At 39.3% G+C, this 26695-nt stretch overlaps 1 protein-coding gene across 1 annotated transcript in view; it reads right to left on the bottom strand.

Moving 5' to 3' along the window:
• Positions 1 to 587: 587 nt before the first annotated feature.
• Positions 588 to 26695, bottom strand: part of LOC111219077 (M-protein, striated muscle-like) — a 28468-nt gene continuing 2360 nt past the window's right edge. Inside the window, exons 3-40 of the mRNA XM_022741668.1 lie at positions 26457 to 26551; positions 25828 to 25885; positions 25418 to 25572; positions 25073 to 25159; positions 21915 to 22003; positions 21604 to 21654; positions 21256 to 21420; positions 20694 to 20855; positions 20316 to 20457; positions 19654 to 19853; positions 19102 to 19155; positions 18844 to 18971; positions 18394 to 18583; positions 18108 to 18282; positions 17891 to 18016; positions 17532 to 17733; positions 17200 to 17326; positions 16871 to 17049; positions 15699 to 15813; positions 15276 to 15438; positions 15037 to 15143; positions 13907 to 13951; positions 13274 to 13410; positions 12924 to 13068; positions 12399 to 12461; positions 11954 to 12021; positions 10964 to 11077; positions 10563 to 10650; positions 8753 to 8791; positions 7640 to 7745; positions 6771 to 6837; positions 6313 to 6409; positions 5594 to 5630; positions 4114 to 4136; positions 3870 to 3925; positions 3696 to 3785; positions 1402 to 1527; positions 588 to 999 (exon numbers count right to left, since the gene is read on the bottom strand). Coding sequence (XP_022597389.1) covers positions 790 to 999; positions 1402 to 1527; positions 3696 to 3785; positions 3870 to 3925; positions 4114 to 4136; positions 5594 to 5630; positions 6313 to 6409; positions 6771 to 6837; positions 7640 to 7745; positions 8753 to 8791; positions 10563 to 10650; positions 10964 to 11077; positions 11954 to 12021; positions 12399 to 12461; positions 12924 to 13068; positions 13274 to 13410; positions 13907 to 13951; positions 15037 to 15143; positions 15276 to 15438; positions 15699 to 15813; positions 16871 to 17049; positions 17200 to 17326; positions 17532 to 17733; positions 17891 to 18016; positions 18108 to 18282; positions 18394 to 18583; positions 18844 to 18971; positions 19102 to 19155; positions 19654 to 19853; positions 20316 to 20457; positions 20694 to 20855; positions 21256 to 21420; positions 21604 to 21654; positions 21915 to 22003; positions 25073 to 25159; positions 25418 to 25572; positions 25828 to 25885; positions 26457 to 26551 — 4281 coding nt within the window. The 3' untranslated portion in view covers positions 588 to 789. The remainder of the gene's footprint in view (positions 1000 to 1401; positions 1528 to 3695; positions 3786 to 3869; positions 3926 to 4113; positions 4137 to 5593; positions 5631 to 6312; positions 6410 to 6770; positions 6838 to 7639; positions 7746 to 8752; positions 8792 to 10562; positions 10651 to 10963; positions 11078 to 11953; positions 12022 to 12398; positions 12462 to 12923; positions 13069 to 13273; positions 13411 to 13906; positions 13952 to 15036; positions 15144 to 15275; positions 15439 to 15698; positions 15814 to 16870; positions 17050 to 17199; positions 17327 to 17531; positions 17734 to 17890; positions 18017 to 18107; positions 18283 to 18393; positions 18584 to 18843; positions 18972 to 19101; positions 19156 to 19653; positions 19854 to 20315; positions 20458 to 20693; positions 20856 to 21255; positions 21421 to 21603; positions 21655 to 21914; positions 22004 to 25072; positions 25160 to 25417; positions 25573 to 25827; positions 25886 to 26456; positions 26552 to 26695) is intronic.

Genomic DNA, 26695 nt, shown 5'->3' with positions numbered 1-26695 from the left:
GCCAAACCATTGATCATATGCAGAGCCATCCATAGGCCCACCTCTTTCCACAGTCCCACCACTTGACTTGGCCCCATCTTCAAAGGGTTGTGTGAGTGTGTGTGCATGCGTGTGCGTGCGTAGGCATGTGGGTGAGGAGGAATTAAGAAATCCTGCCAAGGGTTTCATAAAAGCAAAGCATCAAAATAAAATTATCTGTATCACATTATCTGAATAATATCTGTCTTATAATGGTTTTTTATACCTTTATTATAGTATGCACTGTATGTACAATAGACCTATGTGGACTTTTAGAACATCAGTTTACAAGGCTGTCTGTGAAAACTATGCATTTAATGTGTTCAGCTTGGCTTCGTGAATTTAACACACATCTCATTCTTTTCCCAGCAATAGTTTTATTCAAATTTCAGCTTTATTCAAGTTTCAATTCAGTTCATTTCAATTAAATTAAACTCATTTCTAATTTAGTCATGTTCAGATATGAAGTAGTGATTTCATTAATTAAAGGGGGGGGGGGGGGCCATACAGGGATCTCAATGAAATACTTTTTCTCTTCTTTTTTTTTTGTTGTTTTTTTTACTTTTGCAATGTATTGCAGTTATTATTGTAGCTGTCAGGGTTTTTCTTGGCTCTCTAATTTAACGCCAAAGTGCATTAGCTCCATTTAATTGAATGATTTTAATATTCATCCAAAAGGACAATACCAGTAAAAGCTTCTAAACTATGAGTGGTCTACAGGTGCACTAGTGTGCAAATATGTTTCTTCCTCTCATATGACTTTCATGCTTTCTACTTCCTCCTAGTAGGAGTGGGACTCTTCATCCCTCTTCCTGGTGCTGCCTTAGGAGGGGCAGGGCTAGGAGCAGAGTGGGCATGGCTAGGAGCAGGCTGGGTCTTTGGCTGAGGGATCTCTATGGGGAGTTTGGGAGCGATGATTGTTTTTGGAGTCAAAGTTGGTTTTGCCTCAGGGATTTTCTCTCCATGGCGGTACACACTCACCTGGAAAGGTAGAGAGAGAGGTTAGGACATGATGTCAATATTATGTGAACATTTCCCATATATGCATTTCCTCTACTATATGTATGGCAGTAAAGTAAAAGAAAAATGCTGTAGTTTCAAAATGGCTCGACTTTCATTTCACAACATTAAACACCTCGTTTTGAGTTTTGAGGTCAGAGTTTTGCAGCTTTTCATGTTAAAACTGTGAAATCAGGGTCAGACAATAGTCACAAGGTCAAATATCAGCTCTGTCACAGCTCCGAGTTGCACACAAGTGTGATCACAAAAACATCTCACTGTTAGGCTCCAATGAAAAGACAAGATTTGTGCCACAGATGGTCTGAAAAATTTCACGGCTTTGAGTAAATCCAGTCATTTGCAGTACACAGCAGTGACACTCACCACTATATCCACAGACTCCCCTCCAAATTTGTTCTGGACAATCATGGTATATCTGCCAGAATCCTCCATGGAAACACCTTTGATCGTCAGACTGGCAAACTTGCCCTGGTCCAGGGAGACCACGTACTGAAATAGGAAATCAAAGGTTAAAAAAGTGAGAAAGGCAGCACAGGGATTTTAGCATGATTTAACATTTAAAATGCCAGCCACTTAAAGTTTTATTTAAAAATTGATTTATCTTTTACTCAGAGCAGCAGCATGAGCTTTGATTACCACCTCGCTTTAGCGAAACCTGAGCACTACTCACACAGGGTTTGGTGGACATAAGGACTGATGATTTATTCCAGTTTATACTCTGTTCTGTTCTGCTGAGCCCTGTTAGCTCAATCAAAATATGATGGGGTTAAATGACAATAAAAAAACATTTCCCACCTTTACTTCTTAAGACCACAAAAACAATGTATTTTTTTTTATAATATTCAGAATTGGAGGACACTTGTATCAACACCTGAGAGAAGACAGGGTACTTGTATTCTGACTCGTTGCATGTGAGTGGTGCTGACGAGAATACAGTATTTTAATTTCCCACTCTCATACCTGCCCACTCATTTGCAAGGTCTGGACATTAGTACAGTTAAATGGAGTGGCACTTAAATGGACATTAGTACAGTTAAATGGAGTGGCAGGCTAATTACATTCGTATTATGAGAAACACTTGCCCAATTTTGAGAAATTAAAACTCTCTTGGCCAAAAATCAAATTGACCTTAAAAAAAAAAAAAAAAAAAAAAAAAAGATGCCATGTGTGTGATTATTGGCCTTTTTCGCAGACATGTTAAATGATGTTGGGTAATTGCATTCATTTATTACACCAATGTAATATAGGCTAATCTGTGGGTTGCTACTTTCTCTTTTGTTTGACCAGGTTAGGTGCTGTATAAAAAACACAATATTAGGTAATTATTGTTTTGGTGGTAATGATACTCACAAAAAGCTCGTACACAGTGACAAAATGTGCAAATGCATTAACGTCAGGTATTCACCACCTGTTCCAGCTCACCTCCATTGAAGCCTGTGTGGTTCTATTCTGAGTTTCAGTGCGATATTCTTTGGCTCTGTATATATTTCTGTTTGTTTTTCTGTTAATATCTGCAGTAGCTTCTCTGGTAAATAGGTAGGGAAGAGACACTCCTAAGGTTTAGGAAACACATCACCAAAGACGCCAGTTCTTGTTGTAGACAGATTATTAACAGGTGAGGGAATGAATAAAGAAGAGGGCAAACTTGAACATAAATTCCACCTGGACCGTGGTTTCTCAAACTTAAATCTTCAAAGCCGGTAGGAGCCGCAGGATGCTGATGCTGTTGAAAGAGCCTCCACTGACTGGGGACAAGACTGTAGCCTTATACTGGTTGGCAAGTAGGTCAATGAGTTATGAGAGGTAGATTTGTTCCGTTACCGATCCAGGAGTGTGCTGATAATACTGTCCTCACCTTAAGTAATGTAGAGGCCTCCAGTAAGGGATTATAACTTGTGCTGAAGTCTCCCACAAAAGGAGATAGAGTTTTTCTTCATCCTGGTCACCTCATCAGTAGCTACATATATGGAGGACTTCGGCTCTGTGTATTTCATCAGTTTAAATTTTGTGTATTTAATAAAAATAACTGAAACATATGCTGCTTAAAATATATATCCACCTCATTATTTCCTAATAATTGCTTCTTAAAATAGCACCTTTCCACTACGTTATAAGAATTTACATGTAATTTTAAAGTTGAAATTTCTTGTTCTGTCAAGAAAAGTCACCATGATATTAAAGCCATTATTGTAGTAATGGTTGTGTATTGCATTTTGACTCTGTAGTCAAAGTAGTCACTCCTATGTAGTTCCCCTATGAATCCAAAAAGTGTGCAAACTATTTAAACTCTGAAAGTTAGTGGGGGTAACACAACAGAATCCAGATGACATGTACTGAGTGTCCATAGTATCTCTGGACAAGTTAATAGAAACATTCTATTGCTATTGTGTGTGATTAATAAGGTAATTAATCATGAGAGAGGAAGGGGGGTCTGGGTTTCTAAAGAAGTTTAACAGCTCAAAGAGTCTGCAGTAGTGTGTGACAGGTAGAAACCAAAGAAAAGAAGGAGGCAATGTTTGAAGTTGTTGAACATGATGTCGCGTGGTCCACATGTGTCACGTGTACAATTTAATTGTGTGCATGCTTCAGTAACCTTTAAAACAAGTTTTGAAAAAGATTCTGATCCCTATCCTGCCCGGAATAACAGAAGAATCTACCTGATCATCAGGTTCGACTTCTGCTCCGTTCTTCAACCAGGAGACCTGAGGCTTGGGGTCCCCACACACTGTGCAAGTTAAACTCAGGGTCTATCGGAAGCAAAAAGATGACTTATTAGACAAACATGTACACATTTACAGAGACAAAAATCACACACATAGTCAGACAATTACCTTCTTTTCCATAATGGTGACCACATCAGGCAGTCCTCCCACAACCTTACCGCGGTCTGAAACAAAACATTAACATCATTCCTGTTACTTGTTACTGTATATTGATGATAGCCTTGGGGCTCTAATTGTGTAACGTATATATGCACAGTTGCTTCGTACTTTTTAGGAGCTGTAGGATGATGTGATAGTGATAACTTTTAATCAGCTTTCCATGGAAGAACAAAAAATGAAAGGATGTACTCACTCTTTTCAGCATAGGCTTCAGCCCTGAAACACAGAGAAGGGAAAATTAAAGATGTTTATTTTTCAAAATAAATCTTTAAAACTACATGTCATGACCAGTAAAATGCACCTCTCACTACTAAAAGCCCTCATGATTCTACTTCTATTTGAGCATCAGACCTCTAACCCTGTATTGTGCAGTCGGGATGATATGTATGATGATAATGTTTTGCTCTGCTCAGTGACCACACACATGATATCTGTTTTCCATCTTTGGCCCACTAACTGTGTTCAGATGGTTTGCCACAAGGTATTCTGGATTTAGAGCCAGACCACATTATACTGTGGTTTACGGTGGGACGTTTCAGAATCTTTTCATGGGAAAAATGATAATGCTTTGCAGTAACTGGGCGAGGGCTGTCTGAGCAGCACGAGTGGACCAGAGGTCAGCCACGGGACCAGATGGTTGGGGGAACTCTGCTGTCCACCTCGCATGTTGATACTAAATCAAAGGGGCAACAGGGTGTCACTTGTTTCAGCGTGTTTGTAAAATCTTGTGCTTAAATGTCTTTCTTTGAATGTTAATTAGAAAAGGGATTTGGATGGTTTCCACTCAGCATGCAGTGTTTAGTCTTTGGAGTTGCAATTGATTTTTCTAAATGGATTTGCAAAATTCACTGTGTGGGGTTTTGCTTTGGCCCAAGTAGCCAAAGGACCCCAAAGGATCTCTGCTGCCTGACTTCATCTATTTTTAGCATTGATTTTTTTTTATCTCAAATTACAATATACTGGACTACTTCAGACAGCAAGGCGTTGGGTATTTAGATCCACTATAGTTTTTGATGTACCTGTAGGCCATCTTATAAGTACATAAAAACCCAGTGTAATAGCAGAGTGACAGTGTTTCAACAGAACATTTTAAAAGAAGCAGTTCAGTGCACAAACACATGTGAATAATCTACATCAGGCTCTCACCTTATCACTGCCTGCAGGCATAAACTAAGATCAGCACAGTTTAGTGTATTCTCGAACAGATTGGAGGTGGGCATGTTGAACTGCAATGCTCAACAGAAGCAGTAGCAGCACTGTTTGCAAACGGAACAGTAAAACATAAGCATAGTGGGCATATTAAAAGCCTATTGATCCTTTAAATTGATTATCTTAGGAAAGGGTGTGTTGGGTCTACATGTAGAAACTCAGCTCAAGTTTAATTTGTGGTTGAAAACTAGTTAGTGAAAATATCAAGGGTACTTATGGTTAACTTTGTAATTCACATTTTTTTTGAACAAGGATAAGGAATATGACTCTCAGTACATGAACAGAAAGTGTCAGGGGAAATCATTACGCATGACTTTGAGCTACCAGATGTCAAACTTGCAGTGATCAAGCAGTGAAAGTTAAAATGTGAAGGAAACTGTTATTCATCATTATCAGAGGTAGTCAGACTAAAATAAACACATAAAGGCACGTGTAAAGTAACAGATTTCAGAGTGAAGTCTTACTTGAGTTTCTGGAACTCAGCATAGGCCTTCTCATATACTGTAAAAGACAAAAGCAGAATTTCATTGCTACTGTTCACAATTTGAATTGTCTTCTTGGTTTATTTTCCAGTGATATTCAACCAGATATTTTAAGTACCCTTTACCCAGGCCTAAAATGTGGCTTTAAAATTGTGTCTGTGTCTTGGTCCTTTGTGAAAAACTGCAGCAGTGTCCACTTTCAATAAATGTAACTGAAATATTCTAGTGAAAATATAAATACACTGTTTCTGGCACAGCTTCAGAACTTGAGAGTAATACAATTGAAAAGCAGTGCACTTCCCAAATATTTGTCAAACATATAACTGGAACATGAGCATTTGGAGATAGGGGTTTAAGAAGTTTCTTTGGAGATTTTTTATACATTTACTACATGAGAATCCAATGCTATTGGAATCTGTTACATCCAACATGACTTCAGGCAGACCACAGCTGCAGTTCTTTGTGAAGGAGCAAACTTTTTACAGCCAGTTTTCAAGCCTACTGGGTGTTTGATACTCAAAAGATAGATTTTGGTTTGGAGCATCACTTCAAAGCCTTAAACTACAGATTGAATCCAAGTGCTCCATAAAAACAAGTGACTGTGTCGTTTCTAACCTCTTTTTATGGTATTATCAATAAAAGAGTGAGTGACACACAACAAGAACAAATGAGGGAGAAGTGAGAGAGAAAAAGTTACTGACCATCACCACTGAGGTCCAGTGTGCGTTTATGTGAGTTTTCAGGGTCGGTGATCACAATGGAGTACATTCCTTTGTCCTTCTCCACTGGCTCAATCACCTGTGATTAAATCAGTAAATTAACCATCAGTCATGCGGCCAACAAGCCCATCAACCAGTCGGTGTCTGGCTGTTTATTTCTATGAGTTTTTCTTTAAAAAAGATCAATTCATCTATAATTATAAAGCTTTCTGACAAAAAGTAAAAGGAAGATGCACCGTTTAATTAATTACCATTAATGATTTTAAAATGTGTGATCTTTTTATTCATTAGCTACCCGTTGTGGCGGTGAGATTATCTATTTAAATCTTCTCAAAGACAACATTGCCACCATCTGTTGTGCTTTACTGTCATAAAATCACCTATGTATGATCCACCTAACAAGCATATACTGTTCCGCATTGTACAGGAGACGATAATACCTCCATTGTTGCCATAGCAGGGGTTCCTCCAATCACAACCTTGTCACTGTGGGAGAGTTTAGTCTCACTGAGGAGAAGAGAGGAGAGGAGAAGAGAGGTTAGTGTGTATGTGCGTGTAGTGTTTGTATGTGAGTGGGTGAAGTCTGTTTCAGAGGTAATGGAAAATCATGTTTACATGCCTGCCTAATGTTACGCCTAGGGATACCAATTTCTCTCTCTTGCTATCTGTCGCTCTCTCGCACACGCTCACAGAAAGGCCGTGGAGAGGTTAAAAATCTAATCTCCATAATTTTTGTTCTTTGAATAATTGAATAACAGAAAAGCCTCTACCACTCCCTGTCATTGTTCTGTCTATTTCTGTCTATTTCTCTCCATTCTTTGACTTTTTTGTCTTTCTTTCTTTTTCTCTGTCCAGCTTCTCTGATTTTGTTTCCCCTCTCTCCACACATTATAATCTCTAGGGTACGACAGAGTGCTTTTAAGTGCAGAAAAACCATGCTTCTTTATAGAAGATGATAGGGGTGTGATTTTTGTCACAAAATGGGGCAATTTTACTGCAATAACCAGGATAATGAAAACACTTGCCAACAGCCATCACAAGTTTTATTATGTGGCTTATTGTTTTTGCCACTCCCGGCAGTTTAACTCGAGAGAAAAGCAAAATAATATGTTTGTGGTCAGCATGTTTATAGGCAGACTTAAACGAATACTCCTATTCCTCCTAAAATCACTGCAATGACTAGTAATGCTGAAGTCATTCTTTCTTTCTTCTTCTTACTAGTAGTACTAGTTGTGGTTGTCATGGTAATAGTAGTAGTGTTATTAGTTTTAATGTTATTTGTATTAGTATTATAAATTGAATTTCTTACCCATGATACCAAGTGATGTTCATCTCTGAGGTGTAGTACTTCATGTGACACTGTAGCTGAATGCCCGTTGCTGTGCAGTTAATCACTAGCTCTGCTGCACTGGCTCCTAGAGGAGGTGATGGAGGTGATAGAATTTGTGGAGGGCACATTTGAAATCAAAATCAGATACATATTTTCCAGTTGCTGCTGGATAACGTGGCCTCTCTCTGCAGCGAGAGCTACAGAGTGTGCTTTTTCCCCCCAGAATTAATCAAACAAAACCAAACTTCCATCTGCGGCCATTTGTAGTATTCATTTTAAGACTTCCCTTGTTATGTTACTATTGTCCAGCTTGGAGAGCGGACTTGTACTAATGAAACAGAGTGCAGACTGTTTATATGCTGCATTCAGAAAAACACTTCGACCAGCAGAGTTTTTATTAACTCTTTTTCTTTTAAAGCTGTTGAATGTAAAAGGGAGTTTTATACTACACTATGTCTGTTTGTGACTTTGCTCACTGCATATTACAAGTGTGCAAGTGTGTCATCCACCTGGTCACATCACCATGGTTTCCCATTATCACAGTAATGAACCCTCTTCTCCTCTGCAACCACTGCTGTAACACTTGCTGCAGAGCTGTCAAGTGACTGTCTCTTAAAATAGGAGTAAGACGCTCCTCCACACTGTCACTGTGACAGCGCAGTGGAATTTTAAAGTGATTTCACCACATGATGGCCAAATGCTTCCAGCATGACAACTTCTGCCACACGCTGATAAGTGTGTGTGTGTGTGTGTGTGTGTGTGTGTGTGTGTGTGTGTGTGTGTGTGTGTGTGTGTGTGTGTCGCAGTGGGATTTTAAAACAGAAATGTATCAGCATGGCGATGGATCTACTAAATCTCTTATCACTGTGGTGCGATTGTGCCATGTTAAATTTAGATAATTTGCATGGTGATGTTAAGTGCTGTTTTTAATACGGATATCTGTCTATCTCTGTGAGATAATTGATGTCTGTGTATTCACCTCTGCGCGCATGTGTGTGTGTGTGTGTGTGTGTGTGTGTGTGTGTGTGTGTGTATGTGTGTGTGTGTGTGTGTGTGTGTGTGTGTGCGCGTGTGTAACAGGGAGGTACCTACCAGCCAGTTGGTTGATTTTATTTATGGCATCGTCAAAGACTAGAAGAGAGGTAGACAAACATAGGGTCAGGGCAAGAGCCAAGAAAATGGAAGTCACAATGTTACCCTCTGGTGGTTACATTCAAAGTTCAGTAAGGAAAGGTTAAATTAAAACTGGAGTGCGGGACTTTTGCATCTAACATTACATTCAAACCCTTACCAAGCGAGTCCACATGATGCTGATTCAGCGCCTATCAGTGCCAGGTAAATATCTGTATTTCGCGGTACAACAGAGTTTTAAATCTCTCTGTGGCAACACTTCCCCGCTGGCCCACCATTAGCGATGAATTTTACATAAACCAGCAATGATTGGTTGGCTGGAGATGAAGAGGGGAGATGGGGAGTATGCTACAGCATTTATGAGTATGGTAAAGTGTTCAAGAAAAGTTTCTGATGCTCCAGATAAAAACTAAACTTTTAAGGATTATAGTCTAAAAAATAAAACGATCGACGGTGAGGACAAACACAGATTACTATTGGTGTGACTTGTGTTTGTGTAATTACTCTCACTGCCAGAGGAGGGAGACAAAAGTGTGCAGGTTTAAATATGCGAGTTTCTGTAGTAGACCAGTGTTCCACTATCTACATCATATATATATATTATAAGTAATGCCACTGCTGCAATGTCATGAAGTAACAATTGCATGACTATGCAGAGGGCTTTTAATTTGAAACAACGGCTGCAGAAAGAGGAGACACCTCACAACTCCTGGCAGAGGATTTGATTTTTATCACCCATTGATATTCACTCAAACCGCTGGCATGCGTGCACCACCTAGGTACAACATAGTCGGACTGGCCATCAGGCATACCGGGATAATTCCCATGGATCACTGTGCCTTTTTCGGATTGGGCCCACCTCACCAACCCGAGGTACCCCCCCTGCTGCTGGGATCTGGGGAAGGGTATTAAGTTGGTTGCAATCTGCAACCCCCACTAAATCCGATACACTGGTCCTCTAAATACTTACAAACTTCTAATGCAGTGGGGATTAAATACACTGAAAAGGAATTTAATAAGTCCTACCATAGTACAAGCTTGAAGGAGTAGGCTATATTGTACCAGTTTAGGTTGACTTCACACAAACTTTTACAGGAAAATTAAATTTTCTCAGGAATAAATACAGTCAGCTGGTGAACGAGCTGTCACATAGCAAGAACTATGTTTATACCATAATTATAAAAACAAGGTTGGGGTAAGAGGATTTGTTAAAGGGGCTATTTGTAAGTATCCTCTCCTGCCGTTTCTTGCCGGGAGCAGGTGATGGTGATTGTTGCTTGACAAGAGCTTCGGCCATCGTTATAGTAGTCGCTATCGGAAAAGTGACGAGACAGGCTGGAACAAGCTGGGGCTAGCTGGTTACCATGCTAACTTCAGTAGAAGAGGAGAAGTGATATAAATGAGAGTTAACATTGGCGTTACTTTCCATCGCTGGAGACAGCTCTTGGCAAGTAAACATTTCTGGCAACCTTTCTTCTGGTAAGTAAACAGCTGTTAATGCTAACGTTGTGCTGTGTAGCAATAGCAAAACTAACAAATAGCTTCTTTAAAAACTCATTAGTTTGTCATGTACAGATACAATATATAAATTTGGATCATATTTTTTCCTGTATCTCGCTTTTGAATGTCAGGCTCTTTTTTCAGTTGTTCACTTTTGACAAGCCATTATACTGCAGGTTATTCTTTATTCTTGCTCAGTTATACATCCGGCCCACTGACCAGTCAGTCAATTACTCCTCTAAGATTAATTAATTAAGAAAGATATGTTTACCTTTTCCAGAAATGTCAATTTGGCTCATATCTTTTCCTCTGTCATCACTGATGGTGGCCTTATAAATTCCCGCTGTCTTCAATGAAAACTAGACAAACAAAACAGGAAACACATAGAATAGTATAGGGAACACAGGGAATACAGTATTATGAATCTGAAGACATTGTGAGGTCTGTTTCTTTTTTCTTGTTTTCGGATCCTCAGAGAAACACCAAAACAGTGCAGCATTTTTGTAACTTGACAAATCACTGAGCAAAACATTACATTCATGCCTTGACTTAGCATAGCCACTACACAACACTACACTACCTGATATGTAAATGTATAACATAGATAGAAATAGTAGTATTGTACACGTGGTTATAGCATTCAGAAGATCAACAGCATCAAAGAGCAATTACCAGTTTAATTGGCAGTTTACAGACTCCTGATCCAAGGTCAGGCTTCACATCAGGGATGATCTCCGTGTCTTCTCTGTACCAGTGGAACTCTGATTCCTTCTTCAAGTTGGCAACCTGTAATGAAAAACAGAACCACACATATTATTAAAACTTTCAACATATTTATCATTAACAAGGTTTTAGCTTTTTTTATAGCCTCCATACTGAATACCAGATCATTAAATCCCAGTGGCACCAATTCAGTCTCAGATGGACCTAAACCCAAAACTGCACTTCTGCTTTACTTCCATTAATCTGCTTTGAAAACTCACTAGTCCCCTGAGTTTTGATATGGTGCACCTCATCTTTTCATGCCATCCAGCGTTATTCACTGCTTGAAGTGTAACAGGTCGATTAGAGATGCTGAATGTAAAACTAAATATAAACCTTGTGAGCTATGCCATCAATGCTGTATACCTTAGATTTCCTCCTTACAAAATGCAACTCGAAAAGCCAGTGATGTATGCAAAGTTACTCAGTGTCTGTTCAGGTATCTCTCTGACAGTTACTCTCTCCTCACCACTTTCCCCAAGAGAACCATAGCATGTGGTCCTTTTTTAAAGAATATCTTGTACACTAACTAATCACTCACACCAGCTACAAAGAGAGCATATTTCTGCAAAATGGCTGATGCTCACATTAATTAATTCACTAATTTAATTTGTTCCATATGTTTATTTGTGCTTGACTGGCAAACAGACTAAAAAGATGACAGATTCAGATTATCTTGGGCAATATGAACAATACTTTGGCTTGATTATATACTTCACATTAACAAATCCAAGAAAAAGCTGACAGCATAATGCATGTTATTTTCAATCTAAACCTTATCATTACACAGCATTGTTAAATCCTGCGCTCCACAGAATGGATAATCAGCTATCCAGAAGTCAGCCTTCCATTTGTTTAGAGTGTAAATATTCAATTATTATTGAGTTTGGCTGTGTTTACCTTGCAAACCAAAGTGACAGAGCAGTCGTCTCCAACGTGAAGTGATAGGAACTCACTGAAGTGGGGACCTGTGGTGGATAAAGGCAGGACAGAAAGGCCCAGTGAGTTTAAAATAAATTACTTGTAGACCTTGATTGTTTGAGCTCTATTAATTGCCTCAAGCTTGAGTTAGTGTGTTTTTAAATTCTTAATACAAAATACCACCATGGAATATTCATGTGTATCCTACAGTATCTGTCCTATACATTTCTAAATTTGGGAATTATTTTGTGCTGCATGTACTGACCCATTCAAATTGGGTCCATATTTAAGTAATGTTGGTTCACTTCTTTCCTGCGTTTTCACTGATTAGATTAGATGTCTTCCAGGCAACGGTGTGCTGGTCTCAGACCAAGTAGAGTAGAACTCATACAAGCCTTAAAGTGAGTGATGTTTTGTTTCTTACCCTCCTTGACTCTGATGTACTCTCTCCTCTGGTACTCAGCCTCAGCCAAAGCTGCCTTGAAACCTGTGTGCACATACAGACACACATAAACAGAGAATAATTAAAAGATCAAAGTGTTGCCAGTAGTTGCTGTAGATTCCTTCAGAGGATTACCTAGCTAATGGCCTCCTGTATGAGGGTGGAATCATAATTTATGAAATAAAGCATCTTTATTTGAATCAGAAACAGAGCGTACTTCATACATAGTTACTGTTTTAAACTGAATACATTACTACAAAATTACTTTCTAATGCCAGGGATGTAGAAGGTATGTCGCCAAACACACACACACACACACACACACATACTGTAGATCTGAACAGGCTGTGTTTTTTTGTATATGCATTTGCATTCTTGTTACTTTTGCAGTTCAGTGTTAATTCTTTGGGTAATGGATTTTTGTCCATTCTGTTTGTAATTGGTTTGACGGGGTTAGAAAGACAGCAGAGATGCCGACAGTGAGAAATCAGACCTGGCCTCTCTTACCATCTCCAATCAGAACCAGTGAGCTCTGTCCTTTGCCTCCTCCATCTGTGATCTGGCAGGTAAATGTTCCCTCATTCTCCTCTGTGAAATGGTCCATGATGAACTCAATGATACCTGTAGAGACGTCATGACCCATCTTGTTGGGCTGCAGAAAAATAGAGTTGGTTTTTGTAAAAAGGCCATAATGCACTCACGGACAGATTTCATGAATATGGATACTTTTACTGTGATTGTGGCTTTAGTATTGCAACATGACAGACAAACAGACAGTTGTTCGGCTTAAAACCACAAAGTCATAATTTCCATCTCTCCCTAACTATGTCAGTTTTTAAAACTACAGTGTATCTTACATCAGCCCCAGACAGTTCCTTGTCATTGGCAAAGAATTTGTAGGTGACATTGGAAGAAATCTCTTCAGCTTGCAGCCAGAACCTCATTCTTCCTCTCTCCAAAATCTTATAGGCCAGCTCTGACTTCAGTGGGATGACTGGAGGAGGGAAGAGGAGAGAAAAAAAGGACAGTCACGGGTGAAAGAACATTATTGCACTTACTTAATCATAACTTAAACAAACTGTTATTACTTAGTAATAGAGGAGAGGAGAGGAGAGGAGAGGAGAGGAAGGGAGAGGAAAGGAAAGGAAAGGAAAGGAAAGGAAAGGAAAGGAAAGGAAAGGAGAGGAGTCAGTTGGGAAGCAACAGACAGAGTAGGTGAATAGTGGTAAGGCAGGTGATGCAAAAGCAGGTAAGACTTTTTTGGATCGAATAAAAAGAGAAATATACTCCTAAAAGAAGAAAGAAATCTGAAAGGTTCAAAGCAAGTCAGAACAAAGCAAACTGAAAGCATGAAAGGTAGAAACAGAGAAATAGAAAGTGGGTAAAACAGATTAAAGACCCAGCAGAGAAAAAAGTGTAAGTGGAGAGAGATTAAAAGGGACAAAGAGAGAGATTATGAGGGATCGACAGAGTCAGCTAGAGGTACCTACTTGGGTGTCTGATATCATAGCTGAGTGCCAGCATCTTTGCCAACTCTGAAACATAAAAGTAACAAGTTATTCATGTCATTCAGCTGTGGGCACAAACAAGTTTACACTTTATACATGGATGTAATTTTAGCATGCACTTTGAAGGGTTCTTCAAGTACCAAGTTTGGAGTTGGAGAAGTCATTACTGTAATTGTGTTTAATAGGCAGAGGCAGATAAGTGCACAAACACTTAAAGATGTAGCCACAGGGAAGACAATGCATTATGGTTAAGTATTTTTAAAAGCCTAGAACTACACCCAAAGGCCCACTCTGAAATTCCTCTGACAAACTGCTTTCGGAGTTAGTGTATTAAATAATTGGAGGCTTCCCTTGTACCTGTGGTATAAAAAAAATAAATGAAACCTTGTGTACTAAAAGTTTTGAAATTATTGTGAGTTGGGCTGAAAAAACTGTAGGCCAAATGGGAAGCAATCAGTGTAAGGCACACTGAATGACATATTATAGCCTTGTAGCGTAATGGTGCAATAGCAGGAAAAATATTGTGAAACAGTCTGACAGAGGCCCTTTTCCATGAAGATGTGGTTTTAAAACACACATACTGCCCCAAGCTTGGAGAAATAATGTGAGCAATGTGCTCTACTAGTATTCATCAGACGTGTAATGAAATTGTTTGTTGCCTACATGCCAGTGTGATTGTTTTTAGGCAGGGCCTATTTGCTTTCATCCTTGTTTCCACCTGCACAATGCCTCAGTTCCTCTACATGTAGTTTCCTTTTCAATTTTGCTTAAGTCTGTACTTTTGATGTTCTTATTGGTGGATGTTGGAACATGATGCTCCTGTACCGCTGTTCAAAATCTCATGTTCAAGGCATGAAAGATATTTGCAGGCACTACTTTAACAGATGGAGGAAACAAATGTTTAATGGAATTTCACGTAATGAAGATAATAATGGCGACAATTGAATGTGTCAAAAGGAATATATAATAGTCAGTCTAGGCCGTAAATAACAGAATAGATTTCAACAGTTCAGGTTGCAGATTTTTAGTTTTTGATTGCTGTTAGATTTCTGTACAATTCGAAAGCCAGACTTTTGTGGGGCCAGACGTGCACAGTCACGGGCAAGTCCTACCTTCAGCAGAGATTTTATAGCTGGATGAAACTCCGTCTGTGTTGGTGACAGAAACAGAGTATGTCCCAAAGTCCTCTTTATCTGCGTTCTTGAAGATAAGCTTAGAACTACAACGCAGAACATGAGTGAGACACAGATAGACAAAGATAGAAAGATGTTGCACATATTAGATTTCAAAGCGCATATTTTACAGCATCCGACCAATATGTGTGCAGGTGTGTATGTGTCCATGGTCTTACTGGCTGCCCTCAGTCTTAATCACCACTCCTTTGGAGAAATCTGTGATTTCTTTATAATCTTTTTTCCAGACGAACTGAGAGCTCTCGCTCATTTGGCAGGACTCGAATGACATAACAATGTCACCTGACTTCGCGTCCACCACACAGGACACCTCCTGGGCACCTTTAATCGCACAGACAAGCACACACAGCAATAAAGTGATCATTCTAACACTCTTATTATATCCATTATATTCTATTTTATTATATTTGTCGACCTCCTTTCATTTTGCCTCCAGCACTTTCAAAAAGAGTAAATAATTCCAACAAAGCATACCCATGGTGCAATTATTTTAGTATACAAAGAATAATTTGGAGATCCGTCTTTAAGAAATTTGATTCATTGAATTTGTTAATCTCCCACTGTCTGTGATTAAATGTTACCTGCCACAGCCTTCGCAGTCACGGGATCAGAGGCCATTGAGGCCATGCCCACTCCTGCAGCATTCACTGCACGCACTCTCAACACATAGCTAGTGCCCGCCTCCAGGCCTGTTACCTAGAAAACAAACAGACAAGGAAACAAGCCTCCGTTGGTAAGAGGAGGAGAGTTCTGAACATTGCCGCACAGGTGTGTTCATCGTCAATTTGGCCAAGTCTGCCAGGTATAGTAACTGTGACATTAACAAGGTAGTAGGATGTCTGTCCACTGTTGCAGGTAAATAATCCAATTTATTATTTGGCAGATGAGATAGCGACAGCTGCAGCTACTCGAGCTAATAAATGCAAAATATATTGTTCTATACTAGCACCCAGACCCATAATTAGTTTTTGTTTATGATAATAAATTACGTAACCTATTTTTATTCACTTTTTGCAACCCACGTTTTATTAGAGCACTAATTACTCTTTTCATTACAGTAGTCAGTGAAATGCATATAATTCTCATTTGTTGAATGAGTTGCCGGTGTCACATATAAAATAAGTTGCCCATTTGCTGCTACTTTTCATTCTAAAACCAAGAATATCCATCTACCTTCTTAATGTTTATGTATAATACTAAACCCAGTAATTGTATATTTTATCCACTAGGTGTCAGTGTCACACAGTTTAATGTAAGTGTATTACTCAATTGTACAACAGGGTGAATAAAGCACTATAGGCTGGTAAAGAAGGCTGTATATGTAATGTATGGTCATTTGAAAACAATAGTGTAGCTATCAGGAGCCAATAGAAATCTTTACATGGGTAAAAAAAAGAATAGAGGAGCACTGTGATGAAGATATTATTAACATTTAGCAACTTACAATATAGCATCAGGAGCGCACCGCAAAGTAGTTGTAATATGTTTTTGTTTCAGCAGTGCTGACCTTAAACACCAGCATTCAATTTCTCTACAATAATATGTTACACGGTAAAGTTATTTACAAAGTTAAATAAAGTTATATGCTCTTTGTTGTGTAAGAGGTAGTCTCATTTGTTTCATGATGTTCTATAAGATTTTTTACACTTTGTAACAAATGTCTGACCAATGAAAAAAAGAAAACTAGGATTACTAGAAGTAAAAAAAAAACTCCACACCAAGACTTTAAGAGAAGTTTTAGAAATGCTCTCACCTTGTGGAAGCGGTGACTGACAGCTTTTTCGTTGGCTGTGGTCCAGTCAGAAGTGCCCTTCTTAGCATACTCAACGTGATAGCCTGTGATTGGTCCAGAACCAGAATAAACAGGCTTCTGCCACTCAACCACCAAAGAATTATCTCTCACTTCACAGAAAGTCAGGTCATAGGCAGGACCTAAAGGACACAAAGAATAAGAGTAAAAACACAAACACACATTTACATTTGTGCTCCTGTGTACATGTGTTAATTCCCGTCCTTCCCTTCCAAGTTTTAGAGTTTGTCAGTGATGGTGATCAAGTTGGTCAGCAGATGGTATTTACTGACCAGGCTCTGGCATAGTCCAGGCCTCACAGGTGAAGTCTGCTGAATGTTTGGACGCTGGTCCGAGGCCAGCCAGATTGGCTGCATACACCTGGAACTGATAGACTGCTCCCTCTGTCAGGCCCTCCACCTGTCAACAAAATGTTACCATGGTTACTAAGAAAACCAAACCAAACCATAGTTAAAACAAAATAGGTACATGACTTTCAGCTTTGCCGTGCTACAGAGAACAACCAACCAAAGTACTTGTATCCAGGTTATGCTAAAAGTGTCACCCCCCTTCTTCAGTTTGTTTTCATATTTTAAGGCAGGTTTAATAACAGACATTACTGTACCTTGTAAAGTCGTTCTGTGACTGGTGGGATATGAATCTCCCTCCACATGGTTGTGCCACTGCGTCTTTTGTCCACATAATACTCCTTGATCTTTGCTCCTCCAGAGTGAAGAGGCTTCTGCCAGTTCAGAACCATTGAATGGCCGTCACAGTTCAGCAAAGCGATGTCGTAAGGAGCAGAGGGGTGGGCTGAAAAGGAAGGACTGAATTGTAATACTTATAATTACAATGATTACAATGATTACATCGCATTCATCGAAATGATCATCACAGTCCAGCAGGGAGATGTTACAAAGCAGATAATCATCATTATCATCATCATCAATCAGTCAGTAATGGTGACCAAAAATATGCCAGTACTGACTTAGGGAAGCCTTGACAGTCAGAGGTGCGGACTCCTGGGATTCATCACTGAGCCCCAGCTCATTGATAGCCTGGACACGGAACACATACGTTTCTCCTTTGGTCAGACCACTAACCACAAACCTGAAAAAGAACAGAAATGTGTATCGCTATAACCAACAATCAAAGAAAGACACATTTCCGACAGTGTGTTTTTGTTTGGCTGAAAACATACCTGGTACTCTTGTGAGGTTTGTGATTGGCCGAGGTCCAGTCTTTGGACCCCTTCACACATTGGTCAATGTAGTAGCCAATCAGATTGTTGGGTTCTTTTGGAGGAGCCCACTGGATGAGGACAGAGGTGTCTGTTTCCGTTGTAGCAATCACCTGACCAGGAGCTGATGGCACACCTGAAGACAGCAAAGAAATAACAATGAACGATCATTACAGTGGCAATAATAATGATAGATGTTTAAAGTATGGACTGAATCTACACTTGTGCAGTGAGTGAAATGGATAACACAGACCTTTGAGTTCCTGAGTCTCAATAGGTCCTGTCGGCTCTGATGGCTCACTGGTTCCATACATATTGGCTGACAAAACTCTGAACTTGTAGTGTTTGCCCTCTGCCAGGTCAAAGACGGCATAACGTGGTGAACGAATAGGGACCTGAGTGTTAACACGCTGCCACGCTTCACTGTCTACCATGGACTGTGGGGACAGACAAATTATGGTGTTTCACACAAAAGATCAACAATGTTTCTTTCAGTTTTAGAGATTGAATTAATATTGTCGGACCAAATACACCAGGGTACTGAGTACAGTATACACATTTAAAATATTTTCTGGTTATGTCTATTATATCTGTTCTGAGGAGAGAGAGGAGTACCACGCATTTAGCATGAAATAGTATTCACAGTGTAGTTTTCAAACAGTCAAGACAGTGGTGATGGTAAAACAGTATTTATTACCTTTTCTATATAGTACCACATGGGAGCCTTGCTGGAATATGCAGGAGCTTTCCAGCTCAGAACTACATACGTCCTGTCTGTTTCTGAGGCATGAATTCTTGATGGAACACCTGGAGGCTTTCCCTCAGCTACACAGACACACACACATATACACACGGATTATTATCGTATATATATATATATATATGTACATTAAACATTAGAATCCATATCTAGTAATATATCTAGATTAGTTTTAACTGGAATTGGAAAACCCACCTTCAACTTCATCATGGTAAGACACAACATCCAGTTTTCCTCCAAGCTTTTTGGCTACAGGAAAATAAAAGATATGATCATCAATCTGCTCCAAGTTGATATTGAAGTTACTTCAAGTAGATTTCAGATATGAATTTGTATCAGCTGGGTTAATTTACAACAAAAACATATATCACAATAAAACAACTGGAGTAACAGGAACCTATTATTTCCTGTGTGTCAAAAATTTTCTTTTGTTTGTTTTTCTCTTGGAAAAGCATATTAAAGCAAAAGAAAAAGTGTGTTTTTTTTAACAATATGTGGATACAAACATGCATGAAGTAGCTTTATGATAAACTACCTCTGAGTTACGTCAGTGGAAGAAAATAGCAAAACATACATTTTTAATATAATGTCAGAAACAACAACTTTATATTCATGCAATCATCCCCAAACAGCACTGACATTTGGCATGTCACTGACAACAGAATACGTTTATCTACGTTTGTCTACAAATGATGGATTATAAAAGGCAAGGATGACATTTCTCGATACGAATCCAGTTAAACTTACCATGAAGCCTCTCAAACTCAGTGGGGTCCAGGGCAGCGATAGGATCAGACATGCGGGATGGTTTGCTGATTCCATGGGAGTTGACAGCTCTGACTCTGAAGTAGTAGGAGTGTCCTTCAAACAGCCCAGACACTGGGTATTTACAGATCTTAATGGGGTGGTCATTGCATTGGGTCCAGTTTTCAGTACCAACTTCACATCTATAAAATTTGATTAAAAACAAAAAGGAGAAAAGAGAAGAGGGGTTCAGAAGAGAAGAAGACAACATGTTGCATGAATGGTTTTGATTAAAAATTAGGAAATAAAGTGAACTGTTGTTTTTAAAAGATATGAAAACAATGATGGCAAGCAGAGTTCATGCAGTTTAGGCTCCTATGTACTGTACATTAATTATCCAAGTGTGTTCAAGTTTGGATAGGGTAAAATGTGAGTGACAAAATAAGTCAAAATTTGGCTTAGCTGTAAAATGCCCAGAGAAAATCTTAAGAGGAATGAGGGAGTAGCAGTATAAAGAAAATGGATGGATTGCCTGTCACTAGAAACAGTAATCCCGTCATTTGTACAGATAGTCAGGGAAACTCTATATTATGATTTACAGTAATTAGTTTGTCTTTATGTTGGTCAGTTTATCTATTTATGTTGTTTATATGAGTAACTCCTACTTGTCCACAAAGTATCCCAAGATTGGACCCTCTGTGGTGGTATTAGGAGGCTTCCATGACACAATGACATAGTCTCTATTGGCATCGTGGATCTTGATGTCCATAGGAGCACCAGGTGCAGCAGGGACTGGAGGAGGACCATCTACACAGCAGGTGACAGGGTGGCATTGTTATTATAATCATGTTATATATAAGTAATATTTTAAATAAGTATAGTAACAGAGTTCTGTAAAATCCATAAAAGACAACAAATCAATGAAAGAAAAACCCCAGTATGCTTCAGAGTTTATATTTGAACCGCTCTTTTGACATAAACTTATCATTTCCTTTAAAGATATCAACTTCTCATAGACTACCCAGTCATCTAGCAAACCTCACCTGCAACAGAGACAAATGCACTGTGTTCTGCGGTGCCTCCTTTAGTGACCATACGGAGTGTGTAGAGGCCTTCATCGTCTTTGTAGAGGTTGGGAAGCTTCAAGGTGGTGACTCCTCTGCCAGTTTCAATCTTCACCCACTTAGAATCAAACAGACGAGTGTCTAGAAATGAGACAGGATCCTGAGTTGAGTGTCATTACATAAGTCTTATAAACCTCTGTGCTAAGCTGCTAAAGCTAACTCTATATTTCTGTAAATTACACATAAGGTCTGGTTGCATATAGTCAGTTTGAATATGAAAGATTAATCTATTACAAATTTCTTTTATACCTCATAGGACCTTTGTGTAATGTCTACAGGCACACGCATAGCAAATCAAGCTTCTCATTTAACTACTCTCAGCATAATTAATTTGCAGTAAAAATAGTGGCCGTAAAATTTTCCCATTTGTCCACAGCATGTCGACTAGACTGGATTGGGTAGTCGCCATGGTAGCCAGTATATATTACTAGCAATTATAGGGTAATTACCTTGTCATAAAATGTTACTTTATAACAATTACCATCTCTATACCACTGTGCCTCAGGCTGCAGGTTGGCCAGGTTGGGGTTCAGGGTCATGGTAGCAGACAGAGTGGCAGATTCTCCCTCGGAAGCAAACACTGGCCCAAACTTCTCCAGAAAAGTAATTTTGATTTTAGTGTAGTGGATCTTGGGAAGCATGGCAGCTGAGAGACAGGGGAAAGGAAGAAACAGAGAACAAGAGAGAGGTGGAAATAGGACAGGTAATAACAGTAACAGCTTGTTGCATCACTTTGAAAAGATAGACATAATGTAAGGCTTAGCAGTGGTGCTGATTCTGTCATTTCTGGAAACACCTGGATGGAAATGGAGGTAATCATGATGCTTACCTGTGAAAGGCAACCATGCATATGGACAGTACTCTTCCTCCTCCTTGAGGCCTATATGATTCAAAAGCAAACATACCATTATCAGCAGCAGCTAGTTGTAATAATAAAAAAAAGCTAGTGAACAAGCAGACAGATGGTAACAGATGGTGGTATTGGAAGACTGGCAGCCTAAAGGTACAGTTAAAGATCTGAGTGCCTCAGATAAATGTGATGTGTCCAGAAATAAATGCGTGTTTAGTTAAGTAGTTTGACTGGATCATAAAACATCACACCACAACATTAGACCCAGGTAATTGGATAGAAGGACTTACGCTTAACAATGATGGAGGCCTGAGAAGAAGCCTGTCCATGGTTGTTACCAGCAACAGCAGTGTACTGCGCTGTATCATCAGTTGAGCATCTATAAAAACACAATTTAGGTATTCCAGGTCAATATACCCATCAGGATTCTCACAGACTCTTGTTCGTATTGTATTTTGATCAAAAGGTTGGAAATGAAAATAGCCAGCATACCAGATGTAGGCTACTGTATATCCATGAGGATATGCTCTAATAGGGCTACATCACCTACTGATGTAATGCCAGTTTGGATTTGCTTTTACAAGGTGTATGAAACTAATGCACCAAATGAGCAATAATTTCCCACATTTGTGCATTATGTTACCAGGGACAATCAGCAGCTGAGGGGGCACAGCAGAGATTGAGCAAAGCCCCCATTCACATATACAGTAGAACCTGCAACATTGCTGGATTCAGTTATCCGGAGAAGGTATTGGTTTTGGCTGACAGCTCTCCTGTATGGGAATACTTTATGTCTAGTTTGATCCTACCTGACCTATTCTAGATAGATAAGGTAATGCTTGTACAAGACTTGGCATTAGACATACTATATTTCCCGAGGACAGGGAATTGGACAGTTAATTCTATATGAAACAATAAGTTTCTTCCTCTCAAAAAATGTATTTTAAAATCACATCTGCTGCTGCAACAGGCATGCCATGAGTTGCAGGTTGTAATGCATCGGAATATTGTATGTCTTTTGTGATTTGGAACTTGCTTTAATTAGAGCGTCATATTTGCATTGGAATGTTGTTGTTGCTTCTGTCCCCTCTAGGGCTATATGTCACAGATGCTTGAAAAGTCAAAAAGATGAGAGACATACTGTATGTTGACATAAAGACTGAAGGTGTATTTATAGTTCTACACAAAGGAGTGAAGAAGCACATTCAGTTGCTGCCATCGCCATGCCAAATGTAACCACACTTTGGGGCTACAGCAGTTATGGAAAAACTAGTCAGTTTGGACCTCCTCTGTTTTCTCCTACAAGTTTCTGATGCAGTTAAAAGTAAAAGTTAAAAGTAAGTTTAACATTAAACAAGTTGAAAAATGTTCATTCATCTTCTCTTCAGTAACACACACCTAACAAAACCATTGGCGCCGCTCACCCTGATTGCCCCCCTCTATCACAGTAGCTTCCTATTTGGTAATGAGATAAGGCCAAATAGGAGTTGCTTGGATAAAACTGCAGTTCTACAAGTATGCATGTAGTCCCCCATTGGTCTTCTAGGTGCTCTCCATGGGTGAAATATGACACTGGACTGTAAATCAAAACCTATGTCATAGGTACGGATGACAGGACTGCCATTAACCCCTTGTGTCAAGTATAAACCAGATTAAGAGCCACATGAGCACTGCTACAGAAGCCAAAGTCACGTTCCTTTCTCACATTCATTATATGCCACACATTCATGATTTGAAGAACAACCTCAGCCTCTTGAGTTTAATCTCTTCCTTCTTTCATTATCTCTTTATCCTCTGAGGTCTCTTTATCCTCCAGTCTCCTCATCTTTCTCTCCCTCCCTCAATCTCTCACTTACCCTGATGCTCCTCTCACCAATTTTCCCACAACCTCATATTACACCAGTATGATCTAACATGGGGACATTTTTACCTGTGCAGAATGCATAGGCAGGTGTAATCATAAGGAGATGATTTTGACATCATTTGCAGAAGTGACTACAGTGAGGAGCTGAGGGACAGTAGCAAATGTATTCTTGTTTTGAATCATAATAACATTCAGGAAATACTTCATATACACAGAAATGTTTGCACCGGTGCAGCTGTGTGTGTGAGGGTGTGCATGGAGGAATGCAGGAATGTCATGGTGTAAGGATCCAAGATCGACACGCTGGGGGAGAGGGATTCTGCAGTTTCTCTCTGTCATGAGTCTGTCTTAAAGTTTCCACAAGCTGCTGATAATTTCAAAGAGATTTATTTAAGATCTAACAGCCTTTTTGAAAAACTTGAATACCACCCCAAGCATATAAGTTTTAGACAATTTTTGGCTGATAAAATACTATTTCAGACTATTCTGACCTCTTACGGGGTTCATGGAGCTGAGGAGCATTAATCTAAAGTATTTAAGAAGTAAGTGAGTTTCATTGTGGGTTCAGCTGTATGTAAGTAACAGACAGAAGGAACTAGAGGTGATTGGATCCGAGGAAAGAGTGATGACTGAAAGAATCCTGGAGTATCAGGTGGCACTGAGGTCAGCACTTGAACAGCTGAGCTTCCTAAGACTTGAGGGAGAGCGGGACATGCTCTTGTCCCATATACAGTAACCACAGCCTACCCACACAGTCAGTCAGCTGACTCTGATGTCATTACTCTAGTCTGAATTTGTGTGCAGAACCTGATGGGATTGGCCTGAGAGATGGTTCTGATGGTTCATGACGTAGTCTTGAGCCAGACAATTGGGCAGTCGGAGGCCCAAGTTGGCAGGAATCATGAATAAGTTATGTGTAGCTGTAAATTATGAATTAGAAACCGAGTAAAAGAAGTAAATGGACAATATTAGTTAAAAACACGTTGTAGAATTTTCATTGCACACAAGCAAACTGTAGTCTCTCACAAAAATTAATTGTATCCTTAAAAGCCCAGCAAACATTTAATGCATTACCATTTGGCAAATTGTTGTTTTAAATATTTAGACACCTGCATAGTTCACATCAGCCTGTAGTGTTATTTTTATTCTCCTCAGTGCATCATTACCTTTAGTAGTGCACTTGTACCACACAAACTGTTACTGCTCTCTGCAGTTGAAACAAATGCGTAACATATTCCCTGAAAGCTGGTGTGCACACAGTATAACACAAAACACAATTAAGGTTTTCTCAAGTGATTTAGTATTGCAAATGCAATAAGTTGAGGGCCTTCCAAGTGACAGATTAAAAAAAGAAGAATGGTCAAAATCAGTGGAGCAGAGGCTGAGATATCCTGATGTTTAATCCCTACTACAAGTCAAACTTTAAGGATAGATCATTCATTAGACCTTTTCTGCCTGTTCTGACCAATAAACTGACCTTCATGAGTAAAATAAGTTCCTCTTTAATATGAAAATCTAGGCTATTTCTCAAGTGGCAGAACACCTGGTAAATAATTTTAAAGTCTGTGTTTGAACTCACTTTACCTTAGGATCTCCAGAGAATGGATTCCACCTGTGGATTCAGCCAGGTACCTTCCAGAGGACATGTCCAAGATCAAACCGTCTTTATACCTGAAATAGAGGAAAATTACAGCATCACAGCAAGACATGTGGAGCCTTAATAGAACATTTTCTTATCATCACTACTGCGATCAATAATATTTTATCTATATCTAAGAAAAAAAGATACAGTAGACTTCCTTCATGAAATACTGTAAGGTTGTGCTACTGTTATGTTTGAGACATTTAGCCAAAAAAAAAGGAACCTTTAATTCATAGGGTATACTGTATCTTGTTAATTTTAACATTAAATCTTGAGTTCTTACTCACCATTTTACAATAGGCATGGGGAAGCCCTCAACAGTACAGAAGAGTTTGACTGAAGTGTTTTCAAACACAGTGTGGGATCTGAGTCTGACCAGGAACTTTGGTCCCCTGATCATCGGCTCCTCACGCACATATTTGTCCGACATCTTTGTCCTTACCTAGAAAGGTAATCAAGGATACAAATTCATATTAAACATAGTATAATACTCAGTATTCACACGCACCTTATTGGCTTATCGTCTTACATTATTATTGTTCTATTTATTAATATCAAAGTGGTTTTATCATAAACACCTACCTAAAACACCAGAAACTACCATTACATTGATAAAAGCTCATGCACTGATAGTGACAAACAAATTTCATCCACTGTTTATATGCAAGTCTGGATCGTGTGTTTTATAGATTCTTACCACTTCCTGGATGCGAGCATGTGTTTTGTGCTCATATCTTTCTTCCATCGCCGCAGAGCTAAAAACAGACAGGAAGTCAGTTTCAGAGAAATAATGTTTTACCTTGTACATAGGCTCAGAATTGAGTAAATTCATGAAATTATGGGATTTTGAATTTGTACCTAATTAGTATGTAAATACTCTAAGACTATGTAACATTTATTAGCCTCATGTAAGAGTGTATCTCTCCCCAAAAAACATTTGTAGGTAGGTAAAATAAATTGATAACTATGTGTGTGAAAAATGCCTTGTGCTGTTGAGGATGTATGGTGCATGTGGGCAGCAGTTATGCAGGTGTCTGCCAGTCCAAATAACAGGCTGTATGCTGTCTGTGTCCAGTGACAGAGCCAAGAATGTGACACCACATATTTTCTTTCTAATTACATAACCATGAAAATAGTTTAATGAAAGACTTGGAACATGAAAGCTGATCCACTGAAATTTGCAGTTAAACCAATCCCAGCTAATACTTGCTATAACATAGGCAGCTATACCCCAACCGCACACCCATGAAGACTTAGGAAGTGGCACTGTGACAAGTTTAGAGGCTGTTTTTTGCTGAATTCCATCCATCCATCTATCAGCTGTACCGCCTTTCCTTGAGGGCTCCGGTGGGGGAGCGCTTAGTGCCAGTCCCAGCTGACGCTGAGCAAGAGGCGGGGTATACACTTGACAGCTTGCCAGTCTATCAAAGGGGTGACACATAGGAGACAAATAACCATGCACATTCACACCTACGGACAGTTTAGTCTCGCCAATTAACCTAACCTGCGCTAACTGTGGGAGGAAGCTGAAGAACCCACACAGGCAGGAGGAAAGCAGGCAAACT

This window comes from Seriola dumerili, unplaced genomic scaffold (assembly GCF_002260705.1).
Source record: "Seriola dumerili isolate Sdu_G_001 unplaced genomic scaffold, Sdu_1.0 BDQW01000003.1, whole genome shotgun sequence".
NCBI classification, from domain to species: Eukaryota; Metazoa; Chordata; class Actinopteri; order Carangiformes; family Carangidae; genus Seriola; species Seriola dumerili.
This window is presented reverse-complemented; position numbering and strand designations above follow the sequence as displayed.